Source organism: Leptonotus elevatus, chromosome 15 (genome assembly GCF_054856555.1).
Source record: "Leptonotus elevatus isolate MCC_2025b chromosome 15, RoL_Lele_1.0, whole genome shotgun sequence".
In the NCBI taxonomy this organism is placed as follows: Eukaryota; Metazoa; Chordata; class Actinopteri; order Syngnathiformes; family Syngnathidae; genus Leptonotus; species Leptonotus elevatus.
Window position 1 is genome coordinate 16101978 of NC_141253.1, and position 19735 is coordinate 16121712.

A 19735-nucleotide genomic window follows, 5' to 3' on the forward strand; every position below is an offset into this window, starting at 1 on the left:
TTATGACCGGAACGTCTTCCAGTTCTGCTACATTTTTCTTTGTTTTCTTGATATTTTGGGCCCCTACAAATTATTCACCTTGTCACCAGTCGCCTTGTCCTCCCATGCTGCTAACAAGATTTGAATGTAGCATATTTATACCACATCTATAGAATGTACCACATTACCTCCCAGCGCCTCCCACCCCCCAAGTCTTTTACCAAAGTCACAGCTTTCACTTCAACGTGAACGTGTGCATGAACACAAACTTTGAGACCGTGCTGGTAAACAAACTGTTCTTAGCCATAGTTGCTACATTGCTGGCATGACTTATTCATGATGGAATGTTTGTTACCACTGTTTTGTCTCAAGAGCGGTACCTTCTCCTTTTGTAGATAATATGCATCTGAGGAGACATAAAAGTTCTACAAATAATGCAGTCAGATAACTGAATTTTTAATGGTACCAGTGTTGATTGAGTCTTTCACCTACTTGTGTATTATGCATGCAACGAGTAGCATGCATACAGTGTTGTTGTTATAACACCTCTCCAGAGTTGGAAAATAATAAGTAGCTCAATATTCTTTTATAGCTTATGACTTCGATCAGTTCAAATCAGGGATAATGATCTCTTTCCACCTCCAATAAATTGTACCCTTCATCATTAAAACTCTATTACCTCATTTTTTCTGGTTGTCAACAAAAACTATTGAGGTAATTCATTACTTAACATTGACATTTCCTAGTAGGATAATAAATGTGACAACTGTTACAGATTTGGTAGAATCTAACTTTCCCATCCATCAGTAGGGAAGCCCATGCTGTCAGAGACACATACACAGTACATGGTCTCTTCAAGGTGGGGTCTTCCTTTGGCGTCATTCCAGTGGGATAAATCCTGAACATCCATTTCCAAGTGAGGACCAGGGCCTTTCACATTCAGCTGCAAATTGCTCCGATGAGAGTTGAAAATCACGGTTTGATGAAGCTAACACAACCACATCACCTGCAAAGGGATGCAATACCGTGCCTAAAAATTCTGTCCATGAAGGTTGTGAACAGAATAATGTTAAGGGGCAACTTTGGCAAAGGCTTACTGTGTTGCTGGCAATGCAGACTTAATTCTGGCACCTTATGTACAGGGACCAAACGACCTGTATTTGAGAGTCTGCTACCCGACACTCCCCACAGGACTCTCCAAGGGACACTGTTGAACACCTTTGCCATGTCCACAAAGCACACATAGACTTAGACGAACTCCCATGCCCCCTCCAGGAACCTGCTGTTTGGATGAAATCCACACTGCTCCTCTTGAATTTCAGGTTCAACATCCCAACGGACCCTTCTCTCCAGAACATCTGAATATACTTCACCGGGGGGCTAAAGAGTGAGATCCCACTGTACATGGAACAAACACTCTTGTCAACCTTCTTTAAAATAAGGACAATGACCCCAGTCTGCTAATCCAGAGGTATTGTCCCCAATGTCCACACACTTACTAAAACAGCCCTGCAACATCTAGAGCCTTAATGAGCTACTGGCGATGAACCTCAATGTACAAATATCAAGTTGGGTGGCATTAAGTATGCCCACATCTGCTTGGTGCCTCTCACTGGGTCAATTCAGGAGTGGACCCCAAGCTGAAGTGAGCCCATGAGGGAGACCCATGTCTTCTCAACCGGGTCACATGAGTGCTGGCCCGGCCACAAGGCACTTGCCATTGAGCCCTACATAGCTCTGGAGGGGGTCCACAGTGGCCTGTATCTGGGTGAGTGTTCCAAAATGTGTTTTTGTAATAGAGGGTTTAGAGCCATGTTTTGTCTTGCCCATCACCTCGGTGACCCCATCCGGGGCATAAAACCAACTTAGCTCTTAGGATCTTTTGGACAGGCAAACCCCTCCACCACTATAAGGTTAACACCTCAAGGATAGGTCCAAGAACATCTGGTCGACAAATATGGGTTAAGATTTGTACACTAGAGTGAACCGCTAAAAGTGTCAGTGTCACTGTCTGGGGTGAGCGTGCATTGGTGTGTTACACCGTGCATTAGTAACTCTGTGGTGAGGCTTCCCGCTCTCTCTTCAGCTCCACTTCACCAACACAATAGCAACACATTACAGGCTAAGAGTGGGAGGGAAGGAGGAAGGCTTACATCATACAAGATGAGCCACAGACATGGTGTTTTTGTTGTGCACATGTGGATAATGTTACTAATTCATGTCTATGATGCTGTGTATATAGTGCCTCTTCTCTTGATTTGATAACATGAGGGAGGATAATCGTGATGTTTCTGACATTGTCACATGCACACATCCATAATTCTGTGTAAATAACAGAAAGAAGTGAGACAAAACTAAAACCTTAACCATTATTAACTTTTTTGATGCCATTGCAGAAGAAACCAGTCATACAAATACTAAGTATAATAAATGTTGTACTTATGAATGAAAAATGTTTAATGATATTTTTCTCTGTTTACCGGTAAATAAATTGTATATGGAAACTATGATTTCAAATGTATTTTATGTCACTGAACATATCTGTGGATGTGGACTTCCTAAGATGTTAGTGTCTGTACATCTCAGAATCAATTTATAAGATGCAGATGATGTGGTTCTGTTGAATTCAAGCTGCGATCTTCAACTCTCACTGTAGCGGTACGCAGCCGAGTGTCAAATAGTTTGGATGAGAACAACACCTCCAATTCTGAAACTATGGTGTTAGCAGAGCTGGGCACTTCCGTCTCTCATTGTTTCCCGTCGTGGATGACGCCTACCTTTTGGCGAATGCACAATGATGCGAAGTCTCAAATAAATATACGGACTGACTAACCGACTGATGCACGTTCACATCCGTCGACTGTATATTCATTTTGTGTATTTTTGCGAGGCTTCACGTCATAAAGCATTCCCTGTTGCTCCTGATGCTATGTCATCAGTAGGTGATTGAGTAGTTGAATGTAAAGCGCCTTGAGAGCTTTGTAAGGTGAAAAAGTACAGTACTATATAAATGAACTACCATGTGTACCATATGTATCTTATTTGTTTTCGACTATGACTCCAGATGATGTTGTTACTGATATCTTTCAGGATGTTCTGTAGTTGGGTGCTTTGTGGCTATAGTCCTTGCAACATGACCCTGTAATTTTTAGGTGGGGCTACACAATGTTTTCTTCTACAGTATGCTAATTTTAGCCATTGTCCTTAACCTGTCAACCTAATGTTCATACATACAGTCATTACTTTATTCTAGCCAAAATAGACATGGGTGCCATACCTCTTCTTAGTGTAGATGAACCTGGTAACCCTTGACTCTAAACGGAGGTCCCAGGATTTCTTCAATACTGTGTTATTTTTTCCTTGTCATTGCTAATGAAAAGAAGGCTGATTACTGCATTGTTAATAGCTCCCACTAATGGTCTTGTATAGACTTTTTGATTTATGGGCGGGTGATGTGCAGAACTGAGCTGACCACACAGGTTCATATTCAAAATTGATTAGCTGTCGCCTGGTGTGTGTGTGTGTGTGTGTGTGTGTGTGCATGCGTGTGGTGGGGGTGGTCCTAGCTTGAATGGCACACTGTGTGAAATCCACCTTTGGTGACCCCTAGCCACTCTGTGCTTCTGAGTATGAAAATGAGATCCATTTCTTTGAAGTGGCTCTAGTTTTAGAGAGATTGATATTTTTTTCTCCCCATAGTTTTTGATCAATGAAACGAAGTGACGTCAGTAGCGATTTTGCTGGCTTAAAGGGATACTCGACACTAAATCTAAATTATTTATTTATGTCTTTTTTTGCTGATAACCTTTATAAACGGGTACAGTATCTACATGTCCTGGTCATTGTTGAGAGCTTAAATTTGGGGCAAAAACTGTCTGTGTGTGAGTGTGGTCAACAAAAATGACTTCCGGACGGCTTCAAGAAAATTCTTGTCCACCGTCTAGCTTCTCAGAAGAGGGAAGCAGTGCACCACTAACACTGTGTATAGTGGAGCTGCTGACCTCAACTTGGAACGTCGTGAGTCGTGGGGATAATATTACGAAGATCTCCTCAATTCCACCAATACACCTTCCTTTGAGAAAGCAGAGTCAAGCGACTCTGAGGTGGGCTCTCCTATCTCTGGGGTTTGAAGTCAGCGAGGTGGTTAAAAAGCTCCTCGGTGGTAAAGTCTCGGGGGTGGGTGAGATCCGTCCGGAGTTCCTAAAGGCTCTGGATGTTGTAAGGCTGTCGAGGTTGACACACCTCTACAACATCGCATGGACATCGGGGACAGTGCCTCTGGATTAGAAAACCGGGGTGGTGGTCCCCACACTCCTCAGCCTCCCTGGTAAGGTCTTTTCAGGCGTGCTGGAGAGAAGGGTCTGTTGAGAGTTTGAATCCCGGCCGTGGAACAGTGGACCAGCTCTACACCCTCAGCAGGGTCTTCGAGGATTCATGGGAGTTCGCCAACCAGTCTACATGTGTTTTGTGGAATTGGAGAAGGCGTTCGACCATGTCCCTTGGGGAGTCCTGGGGTGGGGGGTGCTTCGTGAGCATGGGGTACCAAACTCCCTGATACGGGCTGTTTGGTCCCTGTACGACTGTTGTCAGAGTTTGGTCCGCATTGCCGGCACTAAGTCAAATTTGTTTCTAGTGAGGGTTTGACTCTGCCAAGGTAGCCCTTTGTTACTGATTCTGTTCATAACCTTTATGAACAGAATTTCTAGGCGCAGCTGGGGTGTGGAGGGTGTCCGGTTTGGTGGCTTCAGCATTGCATCTCTGCTTTTTGCAGATGATGTGGTGCTGATGGCTTCTTCAAGCCGCGATCTCCGATTCTCGCTGCAGTGGTTTGCAGCTGAGTGTCCGAGATCAGTCTGCTGTGATGCGGACTCTGTATTGGCCCGTTGTAGTGAAGAAGGAGCTGAAGCTCTCGATTTACCGGTCGATCTACGTTCCTACCTTCATCTATGGTCCGGGATACAAGCGGCCGAAATGAGTTAACTCCGCAGGGACTATCCGGGCTCTCTCTTACAGATAGGGTGAGAAGCTCGGTCATCCGGAAGCGACTCAGAGTCGAGCCGCTGCTCCTCCACGTTGAGAGGAGCCAGTTGAGGTGGCTTGGGCATCTGGCTTTTCCCTGCTAAAGCAACTGCCCCCACTACCCGACCCTGGATAAGCGGCAGATAATAGATGGATGGAATTGTCTGTGTGGTGCCATCTTCAGGTTAGACACTGGTATGAACACAATCTGGCTTTGTCCTCTCAATAGAGTGATTTACTACGTCGTTTCTAGAATATGATGTAGTCGCTATGCCAACCACCGGCTCAGTCTCGTGCATGCATCTTTACACGCCCCCTTAGAGAGTTGAAGTAGTAGCGTTTTGCAAACGTCTTTAAACTGGTAGCATTTGGTTAGTTTATTTAGCAGCATAGCTTGTCGTCCATCCATCCATTTTCTTAACCGCTTGTCCTTACAGGGGTCGTGGTGGGCGCTGAGTCTATCCCAGCTGGCTTCAGGCAGTAGGCGGGGTACACCCTAAGCTGGTTGACAGCCAATTGCAGGGCCACACAGAGACGAACAACCATCCACACTCACAATCACAATCACACCTATGGACAATTTGGAGTGTTCAATTAACCTGCCATGCATTTCTTTGGAGTGTGGGAGGAAACCAGAGCACCCGGAGAAAACCCACACAAGCACGGGGAGAACATGCAAACTCTACCCCGGAAGGCCGAAGTCTGGACTCGATCTCACGTCCACCGCACTGGGAGGCGGACGTGCTAACCAGTCACCCACCATGCCGCCCATAGCTTATTGTAGTATTGAACTTATTTAGGTCGTAGTTTTCACTGCTGCTGTCAGCTTGTTTAAATACCCTTGCAGTATGTAAACTTATGAGCACAACAGTAAAAGTACAAAAGCTAAACGTCGCTTACTGACACAAAAATTTTATAAATCGTCACCAATATTCACATGCACATTTTTACTCATGTCAACTTCAACCTCTGAAAATATCAAAACTATTTGCCACAGTATTTTGGACTTTATGGGCATTAAGTCTTTTTCTCATCACACAGTGCACTGATAAATTGAGATATATGACGTATACCCCAAGGATATGTAAACTTTCAAGCACAACTTTATGTACTGGTGGCATCATAAATCATTGCCAAGGCTCACACTGATATATACAGGATGCATGGCCACTCAGAAAACATAGCAACCAATCATCATCGAAAACATGAGTGTGATTTTAATGTGGTGGAAGTGACTCCCTGTCAAACAACTAGCTTTGTAAGTTTACTTTGATTTTTGGTCATGGTCATTTATTTTATTTATTTTTATCTGCCTTTTCCTTAAAATATTCTGCTGGCTTTTCCCTGTACTGTATATTAGTTTAAATGGATGCCTGAAATTCATGGTAATGTGATATTTATTCTGACAAATACTTGAGAGCTCTTATAAACAATACCTAATCATGAGTAAACCTTTCGTTCTTATGTGTACTCCTCTGATTAGTTCTGTATATCTGGAGGACTCGGCCGAGATTTGCTGACTGCCATGTGTGCTGAAAAGTCTAATTTGTCAAAGGAGAGTAAATTCATTTGCATAGATCACATCCTCCATCACCCGTAAAACATTGCATGCCTGAAGCAGAGCAAATTTCATTTAGCTTCACTTCACTTAATTTTCTTTTCTCAGTCACATCTCATGTCTGGTTTCCAGGAACAGTGAATTCCTGAGGCCTTTCACTGGCTTTAAAACATGGCTCATCAGTGATTAAAGTCTACAGCTGTTTATCTGCGGACCTTGGAATGCCACCCAAATGAAACCTGGCATCAATTGATTTTAAACATTAGGGCACACGCCTGTCATATGCACACTGACTAAACAGAAATTCAGTGTTTTCAATTGTTTAAATTGCAACTTTAACAGACAAGTCTGTGGAGTCCTTGTCTGTCAATGTCAATTCATGTGAATCCAAAGCTTTTTGAAACTCTCAGGAAAATACATTTCCAGGATCACCCTCTTGAAGATGTAATGTACAATTTAACACACATAAATACACATGATCTCACTTGAGTGGTTAAAAGGAGAGTCTATTATCTCAGTATGAGTCACTCTTCTTCAGAGACCACTTTTGTAGACGGCCTTACATATTGTTAGCAGTAGCACATAAAGACGCAAATCCTTCATTTGGGTTAATAAAGAAAAAAAATATTAGTCATAGGGACTGACATTCAAATTATTGATAAGAGATCCACAAGGATGTATTCTTAAATACAAATTAACCCCATATGAGTATATGAGTACAAAAAAGAAAAATGATACAATGTCGAACATCAAGAATATTTCTATAAAGTGGCACTCACACAGAGAATAATCTGATATGAAGCTCCTTGGTCTTTGTTGAAAGTTGTGAAGTGGCAAGATATTTTTTTTGGTCCATCTTATGTTTACATATGAGATTTCTTGGCTCTGGCAGAGATAATAAAAAAAAATATATATAAATAAAACCGTCAATAACAATATCCTTACTGTCTGGCTTTATATTAATCCCACTTTGTATGTTTGTGTTGGTGTGTATGATTTCACCTCTCGCCTTCCTTTTATTACTTGTTTTCATTTTAAGAGAAACATTGTAAAGTGGGTTCTAACTTTATTTCTCTACAGAAGTGGTTCTCGATGTTGTCACCCTGGGACCTGCATTTTCCTACTGTTGCAAAGTCACGACCCACTTTAAAAGAAGTTGAGAACAATGTATTGTTTTTTTTTTTTTAAATACAGCATCTGAAAAACATGTACTGTATATTATTATATTTTTAATCTCCGTTTAAAATAAGTTTGATTTTGGGTTGTCACCAACAAATCATTTGAGAATCGATTCTCCTATCGATTATTCCATTGGTAATTCACCCTGCACATCCCCCGTTGACTTTTTTTTTGGTGTGTGAAAATATCCGACACTAATAAGCAGGCATCCACAAATAACACTAAAGTGTGTTAAAGTTCATGTATATTAACATTATAATCATTTCAATAATTATGTCATTTTACTCTCACACTTGATCACTGCTTAGAGATGTGTTCATTAGAAACATTAAAACATAAATCACGACTATATATGTGAATCATTTTGAGAAGAGTCTCTCCCCATACAAAACATCCTTTTATTAAATGTGCCACACTGGGCTCGCTTGCACTGGTCTGTGACAATACTGAAACTTAGTCTAGCCCACCCCTGCACAGACTTAAACCGTGCCTCGTGCCAGACTCGCACTGGGCACACAAATAGAGTGCAGGATGTTTGAATCTATACTGCTCCTGAAAGGATTCAAATGAGACAACTGCAACTTGATTGCATTCCAAGACATAAATCACAGAACATCTTCTTAGCCTCTCTTTTGTCAAACTTTTGGCAATGGCTTGGTAATAGCTCTCATGTGGTTAAAAAATATATATGTGTAGTGTGCACGTTTCTTCTGCTCATATTTGCTGTATGTGCATACCTCTCCCTACTTTATGATTACGTTTTAAACATTTTTGATGTTCATATTCTGTTTTGCCAAAACCAAAATACATTTTACAGTTGATGGTTATCATGGAGATGGTGTGTCACAGTTGGTTCTTAGTTTGAATCTTGGGTACTCACATTGCAAAATCATGCTTGGTAGGTTAAATTGAGTCTAGTTTTGCTCCTAGGTGTGAATGTGAATATGAATATTTGCTTATATGTGCCTTTTGATTGACTGTGACATTCCACAGCGTACCCACGGTTATCCCAAGGTCAGCTATGATAGGCTTCAATTCACCCCATGGATGGATGCATGAATATCATTATTAAACCAAACCATTATGACGGTAAAAGGAAAATTGTTTTCTCAATTCACATCCGTGCCTTCTACCAAAATCCCATTCTTTCCATTTCTGTGTCCTATCAACATTTTTGAGCAGGATAATTCTTCAGCATTTACTTTAAATTGCATACTGAGTGAACACAATGCAGTTTTAAATGTAACTTTCTATGAACCATAGAGGCCAAATTGATTTCTAAAAATGAGGGCAACAACAAAACACACATTTTCCCAAGCATCCATATAACTTGTAATGAGAAACAATGCCTAAATGCTGCACATTCATATTAATCTGTCAAATTTCTCACGCTGCCTTCTGAGGGATTGACAATTTACTATGGAACAATAAAAAAGAAAAAAACTTTTTCAAACTTTCCCCTTGCAGCTTGTGGCTTTTCCTACGTTGGGCATTTTATACTTGGCTTGTGTGGTATTCATTACAGCATGCATTTAGTAACATGAATTAGTATAGCAATAAATAGATTAATCATTAATTGAATGGCAGATTATTATGGAAAACTAATCATCTGGAGGGCATACCCACTTATTAAGTGTGAAATTAAACAACCACATACATTTTTTTGTGAGCTGCCTATTTTTGAAAACATGTTTGCGCAAGAACCATTCTGAATATTCTGTATTTAACAACGGGGCTTCATAATAAGTGTAAGTACCTCCACGCCAAGTCCCTCTGTTCATGACGAGACAGCAAGGCTTGGTGGATGTCCACTAGGCAGGGCGTGTCGATTTTGAAACCGGGCTGCACAACAGCAGCCATGTTTGATGGCAAGTGTCTCTGGCAGCTACAATGACTTCGTGTGTACCCACTCCCACCGTCCTCATGTGCATTGTGGCTTCTCCTGCCTCTGTCACAGCTGTCTGCTTGTATCACATTGCATCAGGGCCACAACACACACACACACACAAACAAATGAACGCACACACATACACGCACGCACGCACACACCCACACACACACACACGCACACAACATCACAAACAGGATCTGACATATTGAACTGATGATTGGTTTGCTCGTTTCCTTCTACAAGATTGTATGTCTAATTGGCATGAAATGGGTTTTGTCTAATGATGAAGCCTATTTTCTGTAGTGTGTTATAGTTTGTCTCCACAAAGCCGTGTAAACAGAAAAACATATTTTGTGTTCATGGATTCACTATATCGCGGATTTGTATTTGGGTCTAAAATTCATACATTACGGGGTTTATCTTGGGTTGTACTTCACAATTTCACGGGGTTTTTCAGAGACTGTTGATAAATGGTTTGCATCTTTTGGTATGGCCTGTATATTTCTTCTCTCGAACATTTAAACTTTTGCATATTTGTGTACTTATTTTTAAAAGTCAACCATGGCTGCTAAGAATGTTTTCACTTTTGTATTCATCACTTGCGGGAAGTTACGACGACGGTGTGTACTTGATAGACGATACAATCACAGTACATATTTCCGGTGCTGCTGTCTGGCGCCCACATGGACATATTGCAGGGTTGATAAAGAAATATTAAAAGTCATATAGTTCCTTCTTCTGACGAATCCTTGCCCAGACTGTCTGTCTACACAGCCATCAAATCAGCCCAACACACGCACACACACCCCCACCCCCCCCACACACACACACATGTGCACTTAACAGGGCAACGTGAGTTATTGATTTTGGAAGTCATAAGAGTGGGATGGGTAGATGTTTTTGACTTATCTTATTTTCATTCCTGTACTCCTTTCCAGGTCACAATAACTATTTATTTCTCTTCTGGGTTTTAATTTGACCTCAACAACTCTACGGACCAGTGTTCTTTTCTAACAAAAGGCACACATAGTTGATGTCTTAGAATCTAAGACTTAGATATTTGACCCATTTTAATTGGTGGGATGGATGGTTTTAATGTAAATGCATGTGCTCATGCTGACAGAGAAGTTCTTGATGGACTGTTTTTCAAGCCTTATAATGTTTTATCATGGTTTTTTCATCTGATGTGATGTTTTACCTTACCTGAGTTTTACTCAGAGAGATAATTATACCAACATATTAAACTAAATAACATACAGCAATGAGCAAAATATAAAAATAAACCTAAAAATCCATTACTTGTTTTATTTTAATTTTTTCTTTAAAAATCCATTACTGAAGGATTGGATTAAATCTAAAGGGCGTGCATTAGTTATACTAATATATGTTTTATATTATTCAAATGCTGTAAAAAAAAAATCATCCCTGTTGACTGATTCCACTCATTATGATGGGGTTCCTAAAGTGTAAATGTGCTTTACCAGTTACCATGGCAACAATAACCAGGGAGCAATAATCAACCTTTATAGCATTTTATTTTTTCTGTCTTTTCTTCTGAGTGGGATGAAATTTATTAAGAGTATATTTCAGATCATTTTAAGGCTATTGTATTATTCAGGATTTTTTCTCTACCAAAACAATAAAAAAAAAACTCTGTAATCTTAAGAATGACGGGTTTTTAAGCAAATTTGTTCAAAAGGCTTCATGAGCTCAGGATCCAATAATTGAGAAATGTTATATGCATTCTTTCAAGAAAACCCAAACATTAATATTCATTCAAGAATGTTTATCTGTTTACCAATTAAACACCTGACTAATTACACTATATAGTAAATATTAAGTGTTTTTTCAACAAACTGCGATGTTCAAATGTGTCCACTGTTATCTAAAGTACCCCAAAAACAAGACCAGTGCAAAAGAAAAGGAAACAGCTCCAGCATGAGCTGCTCCGAGCTGCTAATTGCTTTAAACGTTAAAAATGGGCTGTGTTTTAATGCAACGTTAACACACACGGTTTAGACAGCTGCAAGTTCTGGTTGTATGAGCTTTTTTTTTTTGGGTGGTAGTTCCAAAATAAACTAGAATTCTACGTCACATTGGAGCCAAAGGTAGAATCCGTGGGTCCATTTCAAAAAGCATGTTCAACAAACACTGAGACTAACTTGAACAGCAAGTTGACATACACTGAGAGAGACTCTGCGTTTTTGGTTCCAGGACAGCTAATTTGAGGTAGTTATATCAACGCAGAATAGTTTCACCTGGAGTTACCACTGCTCTAAAAAGACCACATCAATGGAGCACCCGATTCGCCGAGTCACCATGGCAACGCGTGTTTTTTTTTTAACCCTCTCAACTGAAAATCTTAATGCGATCATATGGCGAATTTGAACATGTCTTTAGAAAAAAAAAGTGCAACGCCGCAGCGGCTCACCGTAGAGTGAAGCGGCGTGGGAGAACATTGCTGCTTGGGTCATTGTGTAAATTTAAATGTAGTTCTTTGCATTCACAATAATATTACAGGTGAAACCTGTTGAATAGTAACTCATTAATTCATTTCATTTAGCTATCCTGCGGGGGAGAAGTGCACTTGACTTAAGATGAAATATGAAAACATTATTCAAATGGTTATAAGAAAAAACTGAGTACAACACACAACATATGCTGTGATGTGAGCGCATGACAACGTACGACTGGTAATGTTGCAAATGTCAGGACGGATTAAGTTGTGTATGTAGGTGATGGACTGGGATGTGAAACGGGACCGTTCAAAAAGATAACTGTCCGGAAATGCCAGCATGTCACAAAAGTGGACTCTACGGTATAGACTATAGGCGTATTTACGCAAAAACTTGCCACAGCGGACTTTATGAATGAGGAAATGAAATGTCAGAATGCGTCTGAAAGGAGGCGGGGACAGAGAAAACCTCAAGGTTCATTGTGAGAAACCTGCTACCGACCAGGTTAGATTCATGGAACATGTTACTACGGTAACTGACAGAGAGCTTAAATTACCTCTTTTTATGAAACAGGCTAGAGTTAAGCTTTTTCTCTGGTTTCAGTTACCTCTCTTTCTGAAATGGAGTTTCCCACATTTCATGGTTTCTTGACCCAGAGTTCTCACTAAACCTGCTTTGTGAAATAGACCCCGAGTCAGGTATTGCGCCTCTTGCTGCTCTAAATAGTAGATCCATGTCGTAGCTACATGCTATCCGCTGCAAGTCCACTTGACTACAGACTTCTTACCACGGACTTACAAATGAATGGACTGTCAATGCCGCTTACTTGCTGTTGGGAGTTCTTGCACTTAATTTTTGTTTGTTCTTCAGCAGTTTTGTACCATCCTTGAACAGTATTTTTTGTTTTATGCAAGAGAGCCCTTTGCAATGGAAAAAAAATCACAGTAGTTACTTTTTGATTGTTCAAAACTTTGTTGTTGTTGGCTGGATCTTGTATACATGCATTGAGCATTAACTGCAGTATAAACAAATACTGTGATGTGCATTGGTTCAATGAAAAACTGACCTAAAAACTGCACGTATTTTGTCTACATTTAAAATATATTTATTTTCGTGAACAGTGCCATTTGGGAAGTGAGGTTGCACTGAATTCAAATACAGGCAAATATGAACTACATCTTGCATTATACATCTCTTTTAATAAATATGGTCACATTTGTTCAATCACTGCTCACGCCTCTGAAAGAGAAAGAACCAGCATTAGTGCCAAACATACATAAAAGCTGTCTGGCCCATTGTATACAGAGATGACAATGGCAAGAGATGCTTTTATTATGAACCATAATCCCTTTTCAAATATGAAAGTGATGAAAAAAATGAAAATGTCTCCCCTCAGAGCACAGACGCTCCTACAGTAGTTGCACCTCTGTAGCTAAATGCATGCATTCAAAGCTCATGACAATATAAAAGTAGTCAGATGCACATTTAACCAATATGTATGCATGTAGGGGAGGATACAAAATATGTTTAAGTGGTGCTCAAATGCTTTGCTCTTCAAATTTTTGAAAAGTAAATAAATAGATTTTTTGGCTACAATGGAATATGTAATGAAAATTACTAGAGATAGACGTTACACTTTTTTCAGGACCGATACAGAATATCGGTAGTCAAGGAGGCCGATAACCAATGTTTGAAGCCGATTATTCATTTGCAGAAAAAAGAAAGAGTTGGTGTCAAAAAATTTGTAATAAAAACTTGCGGGCTAACTGTTAACGTGCACGCTAACTTCCAAATAGCTGCTAATTTGTTATTTAGCGGTTAGCTAAAGGGCTAATCATTAGCCCGCACGCTAACTCCCAAATAGCTGTTAATTCGTGAGCTAGCGGTTAGCTCGCGGGCTAACCATTAGCCCGCACGCTAACTCCCAAATAGACGCTAAATCGCGAGCTAGCAGGGGCAACCTTTTTTTAATACAAATGGTAGAAATTTAAAGTTACCTTTAACTACCCGGTGGCCCGTCTGCTTTTGATTTTCTTCTGCATGTGAGCGTCTAGAGAAGAGCCAAGCTTTTGCTGCTTATTGGCTGTTAGCACTGCACTCGCTGCATGGTGCTGTGGGCGAGCTGCAGGGAGTCAACAGCCACAGTTTTTAATTCATCGGCCATCAAAAAAAAAAAAAGATGCCGATATTCATAAAATGCGGTCTATCCCTAAAAATGACAGGTTTGTCCTTTGAGTGTCTATGTGATCAGCTAAAACCTTCAACTTCACTAACTTCATTAACTGCATCTTTCAGATGTGTTTAACCTCCAGCTCAAGCTCTAAATTGTAATTGTTTTGGTGTGTCTATGCACAGGATCCTGGCAAAAGTGGGCTCCGACTTTGACCTGCGAACACTGCGGGCTGTGAGAGTGCTACGACCTCTTAAACTGGTGTCCGGGATCCCCAGTAAGTCATTCGTTCAATTTTTTACGGGGTTCACAAATGTTTTTTTGATTTGAGCATGAATGGAAAACCATACAATAACACAGGGTCTGTTTTGACTGATTTTATTTTTGACACTGTTATTCTCTGTAATAGTACACGTTTAAATTGTACATTAGTGCAAGTGGAGAGGGTTTGGGGAAAATTTTATTCAATTCATGTAAGACCCCACCTCACACTTGAAGGGAACTGTTTTGCCTTTTGTTGGTTCATCACTGGATTGATACGAACAAAGGAACTATGTTTGGACACTTGACCTTTAGCTGTACATTACTGGCCCTATCAAAGATACAAACACTAGACTGGGGTCTAGTAATTGATTAATGGGCTTCTTGTGTGGAGTTTGTTTTTTCACTCCTAGGGTTTCTTTCACTTTTTCTTCCTCATTATTTTTTTTTCTTCTTCTAAAACCAGGATTCAAGCCAATCATTTCCAAGTGTGAGGCAGTCGTGCAACCATTCAAGCATCACTGGTTCCTTTTTAATTTACCATTTGTTTTCTTTCATTTGGACTTGAACGTGTCGTCTTTCTTTTCATTCCTTTTGCCCTCATTTCTGTTTTCTTCCTTGCTTCCTTTCTGTTTCCTTCCAAAATGCAAAATGATTTTGTTAATCCTACCAGTAACCATAAATAAACATAAAACACATGTTTATACATTTAACACATAGAAAGTTTACATTCAAAATGTTATGATCTAATAGCAAATGGCTGAAAGCGATCCATGACTGACCTGGTGTACATGCCCCGTAATTTTTTGTCTTGAACTGAAAATGTTATTTAAGTAAAAATATTTGTTGGTTTGGTTTAGTTAGTTTATTGTCAAAATGAACTGAACAGGTTTGAACTGGAACAAACAGACTGAGGTGTTATGGCACACTTGTGTGCTGTAAGAATTTATCAGGGGTGGCAGAGCAAATTATCCAATTTCGTTAAATTTTTCCCAAAAATCTGTTACATATATATCTTTGTTTATCTATCTATGCTAGTGACATAGCGTGACAGTCAGAACAATTAAATACTCTTCCATTAGATGGCAGTATTTGTACAATTAACCTTTATATCCACCGGTTGCCATTAATACAACAGAATAAGTCATAGTTTCCTGCAACTATATCAGCCTTGTGTTTAATTACACAGGCCCTGATTTCACAATGGGTAAGTCAATTTGTAAGGAAATTTATCATCATTATTTCAGTATTCATGCATTTCGTGGTGTGTCTTTTTTCGCGTGTGCCTTAAGTTTTCTCATGATAAAATGGTTCATTGGCTCAACAAAATAAGATAAATAAGATAATTTTCTGCTTTTCCACTTACTTTTGGACATTTTATGGTCACTTTTTGGACATTTGCAAGTCATTTTTTAAAACTTTTCATATATCTTTCGTCTCTCTTTTTGTAACAACTTACAAATTTGGACTCTGACATTTTTTGAATATTTAAATATTCATTAAAAAAAATCTAAATCATTAATTAAATTATAGAATATTTTATCTAAAAATAAAAAAAACTATATAGACAGACAGACAGCCTTTTAGAAAATATAAATAAATCAAACAATTTGCATCATGAGGAGATGATTTAGGCAAAACAATATTTTTTGCACACACAAAAAAAAAGACAAAATTATTTTAAAAGGCTGACGATTATTTTCTACACATTTTTTAAGAGACCCACATGTTCATCTGGATAATTTATAGTTTCCACATTCAGTACTTGTATGCATCTTGGACAGGTGTCCTAATTTAGTTTAACTATAACATGCTTAACAGACTTCCATTTGTGTGTGTGTGTGTGCGTGTGTCTGTGCTTTTGAAGTAAATATCTGTTTTGTTTTCTCCAGGCCTCCAAGTGGTGTTGAAGTCTATAATGAAAGCCATGGTGCCCCTCCTTCAGATCGGCCTGCTGCTTTTCTTCGCCATCGTCATGTTTGCCATCATCGGGGTGGAGTTTTACATGGGCAAATTCCACACCACCTGCTTCAACATCGACACTGGTGAGGAAAAACAACCGTGGTGTTTTTATAGGACATTGAATTTTTGCCAGGACGTTTTTTTTTTCTTTTCTTTTTTACAGTATATGGCATTACATATTTATGGCCATCAATTTTTTATAGCTTCTGTGTGTACATGTGACTGACGCTGCAGGTGTTCCAACAGAATATACTTATATCAAGCATAATGAACAGGCACAAACATAATTTCTGACAGCCTTTTGTCATACCTTGATTTGGATTTATGACACCATGTTATTCAGGCAGTGATTGATAGCTTCTGCTGAGACTCATGATAGAACTCAACCTCCGACAGTATAAAGGTGGTTGCTCAATCCATTTCTCTCCTGCATCAGAAGTGCGTACCTCTGATTACGGTCACACTAAAACCTGACGCTGCATCTCGCAAGTGCACACCGAGCGCTTTCTTTTGTTGTTTGTGTATATGCTGCAGCTTCTTTTATTCTAATCATGTAGATTGAAGGGTTATAAAATGGTCGGCTTTAACAAACAGACATTGCAAATGCGTTTTTTATTCCAGGAAGCTGATGTTTTGCGCGTTTGTCTTGTCTTTAAGTGAGAGTGAAGGTACTTCAGCTTGCCACATGGGAAGTGAGCAAAATGTGTTTTCTGAAATTAAACTTTGTCGAGCCCGTGGACGGAATCCAGATCTTGTGTCAGCACCTTGGTCAGTGACTCGGATTGGAAATTAACTTTGCATGTCTTGTATAAATTTAGCATGGGTAATAAATGTAGATCTTTAAATGTTCAAATTTGATTTTGGATCAGAGTCCATTATTCTATGCTCAAACATTAGATTGCTGGTAGTGAGTTGCTGTTGCTGCTGCTGCTGCTGCTGCTGCTGCTGCTGCTGCTGCTGCTGCAGCTGCTGTATATGATTGAAGTATTTGAGTGTTATGAGGGGTGAAACGAGCCCTCGAATAGTTTGAGTACCTAAAAAAAACACTGAGTCAAGCCAAACGCAGGAACTATTGTTCACTTTGCATATACTAATTAAATTGTTCATGACAGTAACATGGCGTCAACGCGGTGAGAAGATCTTTAAAATAAACCTTCCCTTACCAAATAATATTTGGACATCAATGCATTGGTATGCTTTTATTTAAGTTGTTCCCGGCAGTGTCAATGTCACAATGGCTGACTGTGTGCTATACTGACATCAACAACACAGCGTCACCCTGACTTACCAATTTAAGGGCACAAAAAAATTATTATTTTTTTTTTATGTTGCCAGCATATAGCGACGTCTCCAGTGTTAGCGGCTAGCAGCATTAGCAGCTAGCAAAGCCACAGCAGTAAACACTTGCGGAGGAATTTTAAAGTAACCATGAAATGGCGAGAAGTCCCCAAAAATAGCACAGAGGATTGCCAAATGAATTGCTTTCAATGATCAACCACTCTGTCATGGAAAACACTGGCTTTCGTTGTCTTATGGAATTTTTTAAGCCAATGTACCAACTTCCTTCTCCCAACTAACTAAATGAACCCATGGGATGCACACATGGGGATATTTTTGCTGTGTTGACAACAAAAATGACATTGGAGGATTTTTTTTTAAACTTTTCTAGCCTTGGACACAACATGTCAATACAAGTTAATTGTATCCAATCAAAAGACGGAAGAAAATGATTCCTAAAAAAGGCATGATACCAGGAGTTAAAAAGAAAAAGGTCAAACCAATAGGGAAGCCATATGAAAAAAAAATCTGTATTTATTATATTCGTATTCATTGTTTTAGTTGTTAAAGCGAGTTTTGAATGTTGTAAGTCTACATATGTGTTGATGTGCATTCAAATACAAAGGCCTTATAAAGGTGCATGTATCAAAACTAAGAGTACTCTCGAAGTAGTTTAATAAATTACTATAAGATTTGTCCTAATACAGTGACTCGAGAACCCCCATCAGTCTGCTGAAATGGGCCATTGTTTAATGTACTGATAAGAATTATGATAACTCTCTGAACGCTGCTGGTGTCTTGAGAGAGAGAGTGAGGGAGAGAGAGTAAGAGAGAGAGAGAAGGAGAGAGAGAGAGAGCGAGAGAGAGAGAGAGAGAGATCAAAGTGTGAGCAGTTGTGATGTCTTGCTCTATACATGATGTCATTGAGTTATTTTAGTCTCAAAGACCCAGCAGGATTTAAGATGTGCAGCACTGGTAACAACATTCTGTGAATGGGCAGTTTCTGATGTTTTCTCTTTATATACAGTAGATCTGGGAAATATAGTAAATGCTAATCAGCTAAAAAGAGGTCCAAACTAGTGTGAATTTCATAAACTAAACAATATATTTTCATCAATGGATATATATATATATATACATATACATACGACAACTAAACTAGATGAGGCAAAACCCTTCATTATTAAACAATAACTGGGATTAAATCAGTATGCATTTTTGTGGTCTCATGAAAACGAGGCAAAATGCACTTCACTGAAGAACAAAGACTGGGCTAAAATCTTTGGACATTTTAGGTCACAAACAAAGACAAGATGAAAATTCTATAATCTAATCTGCCACTATCACACAGTGACACACCCCATTTCAAATCAAGACAGCAAGTGGATTCACATTGAAAGGTTCCAAGTATGCGCGGGGCCCGGGAGAAAGAGAAGAAAGAATATGGACACATTTTTGCTACACTGAAGTGCAGAAAATTACCTAATACTTGATTTTAGTCAAAGTCAAGGAATTTGACCATAAGGTAGCTGGAAAATAACACAAACCGGAAGAGACACATCTCAGTTCACTACAAAGACACCATAAAACATCGTCGTAAATTTACCAACAATTTGCTGGTAACGTAACATTAAATCAACAGCTATGCTATGTTCCAACAATAACATTACACCTTGCGCAAACTAATGCTTGCTAACTTGCTAGCTTGTGGCATGTAGCGATAGTAGCAACTTGTTGACATAATTGGGTGGGAAGTTGAATTTGTGCTAACTGAGATTATACTGTTAGGGCATCTATGGTTTCAGTTGGATTGCAAATTTAAAGCTGTCTGTATTGTACTTCTAAATCAAAGGTGGTATAAACCATGCCAATGCATCAAGATCTCCTTCTGCTGCAGGAGAATTTCACTTTTGCCTTTGATTCTACATCCCTTTTACTTTCCCAGAGATCTTAAACATACTATGGACTATATGCACAAAGCA

General features: G+C 39.4%; 1 protein-coding gene across 8 annotated transcripts in view; it reads left to right on the forward strand.

The window, feature by feature from the left end:
- The window catches only part of cacna1bb (calcium channel, voltage-dependent, N type, alpha 1B subunit, b), a 173467-nt gene that overhangs the window by 42320 nt on the left and 111412 nt on the right, over positions 1–19735 (forward strand). For all 8 annotated transcript variants that reach the window (XM_086096608.1, XM_086096607.1, XM_086096606.1 and 5 more), the window contains exons 6-7: positions 14438–14529; positions 16406–16558. In XM_086096608.1, the coding sequence (XP_085952734.1) occupies positions 14438–14529; positions 16406–16558 (245 nt within the window). The remainder of the gene's footprint in view (positions 1–14437; positions 14530–16405; positions 16559–19735) is intronic.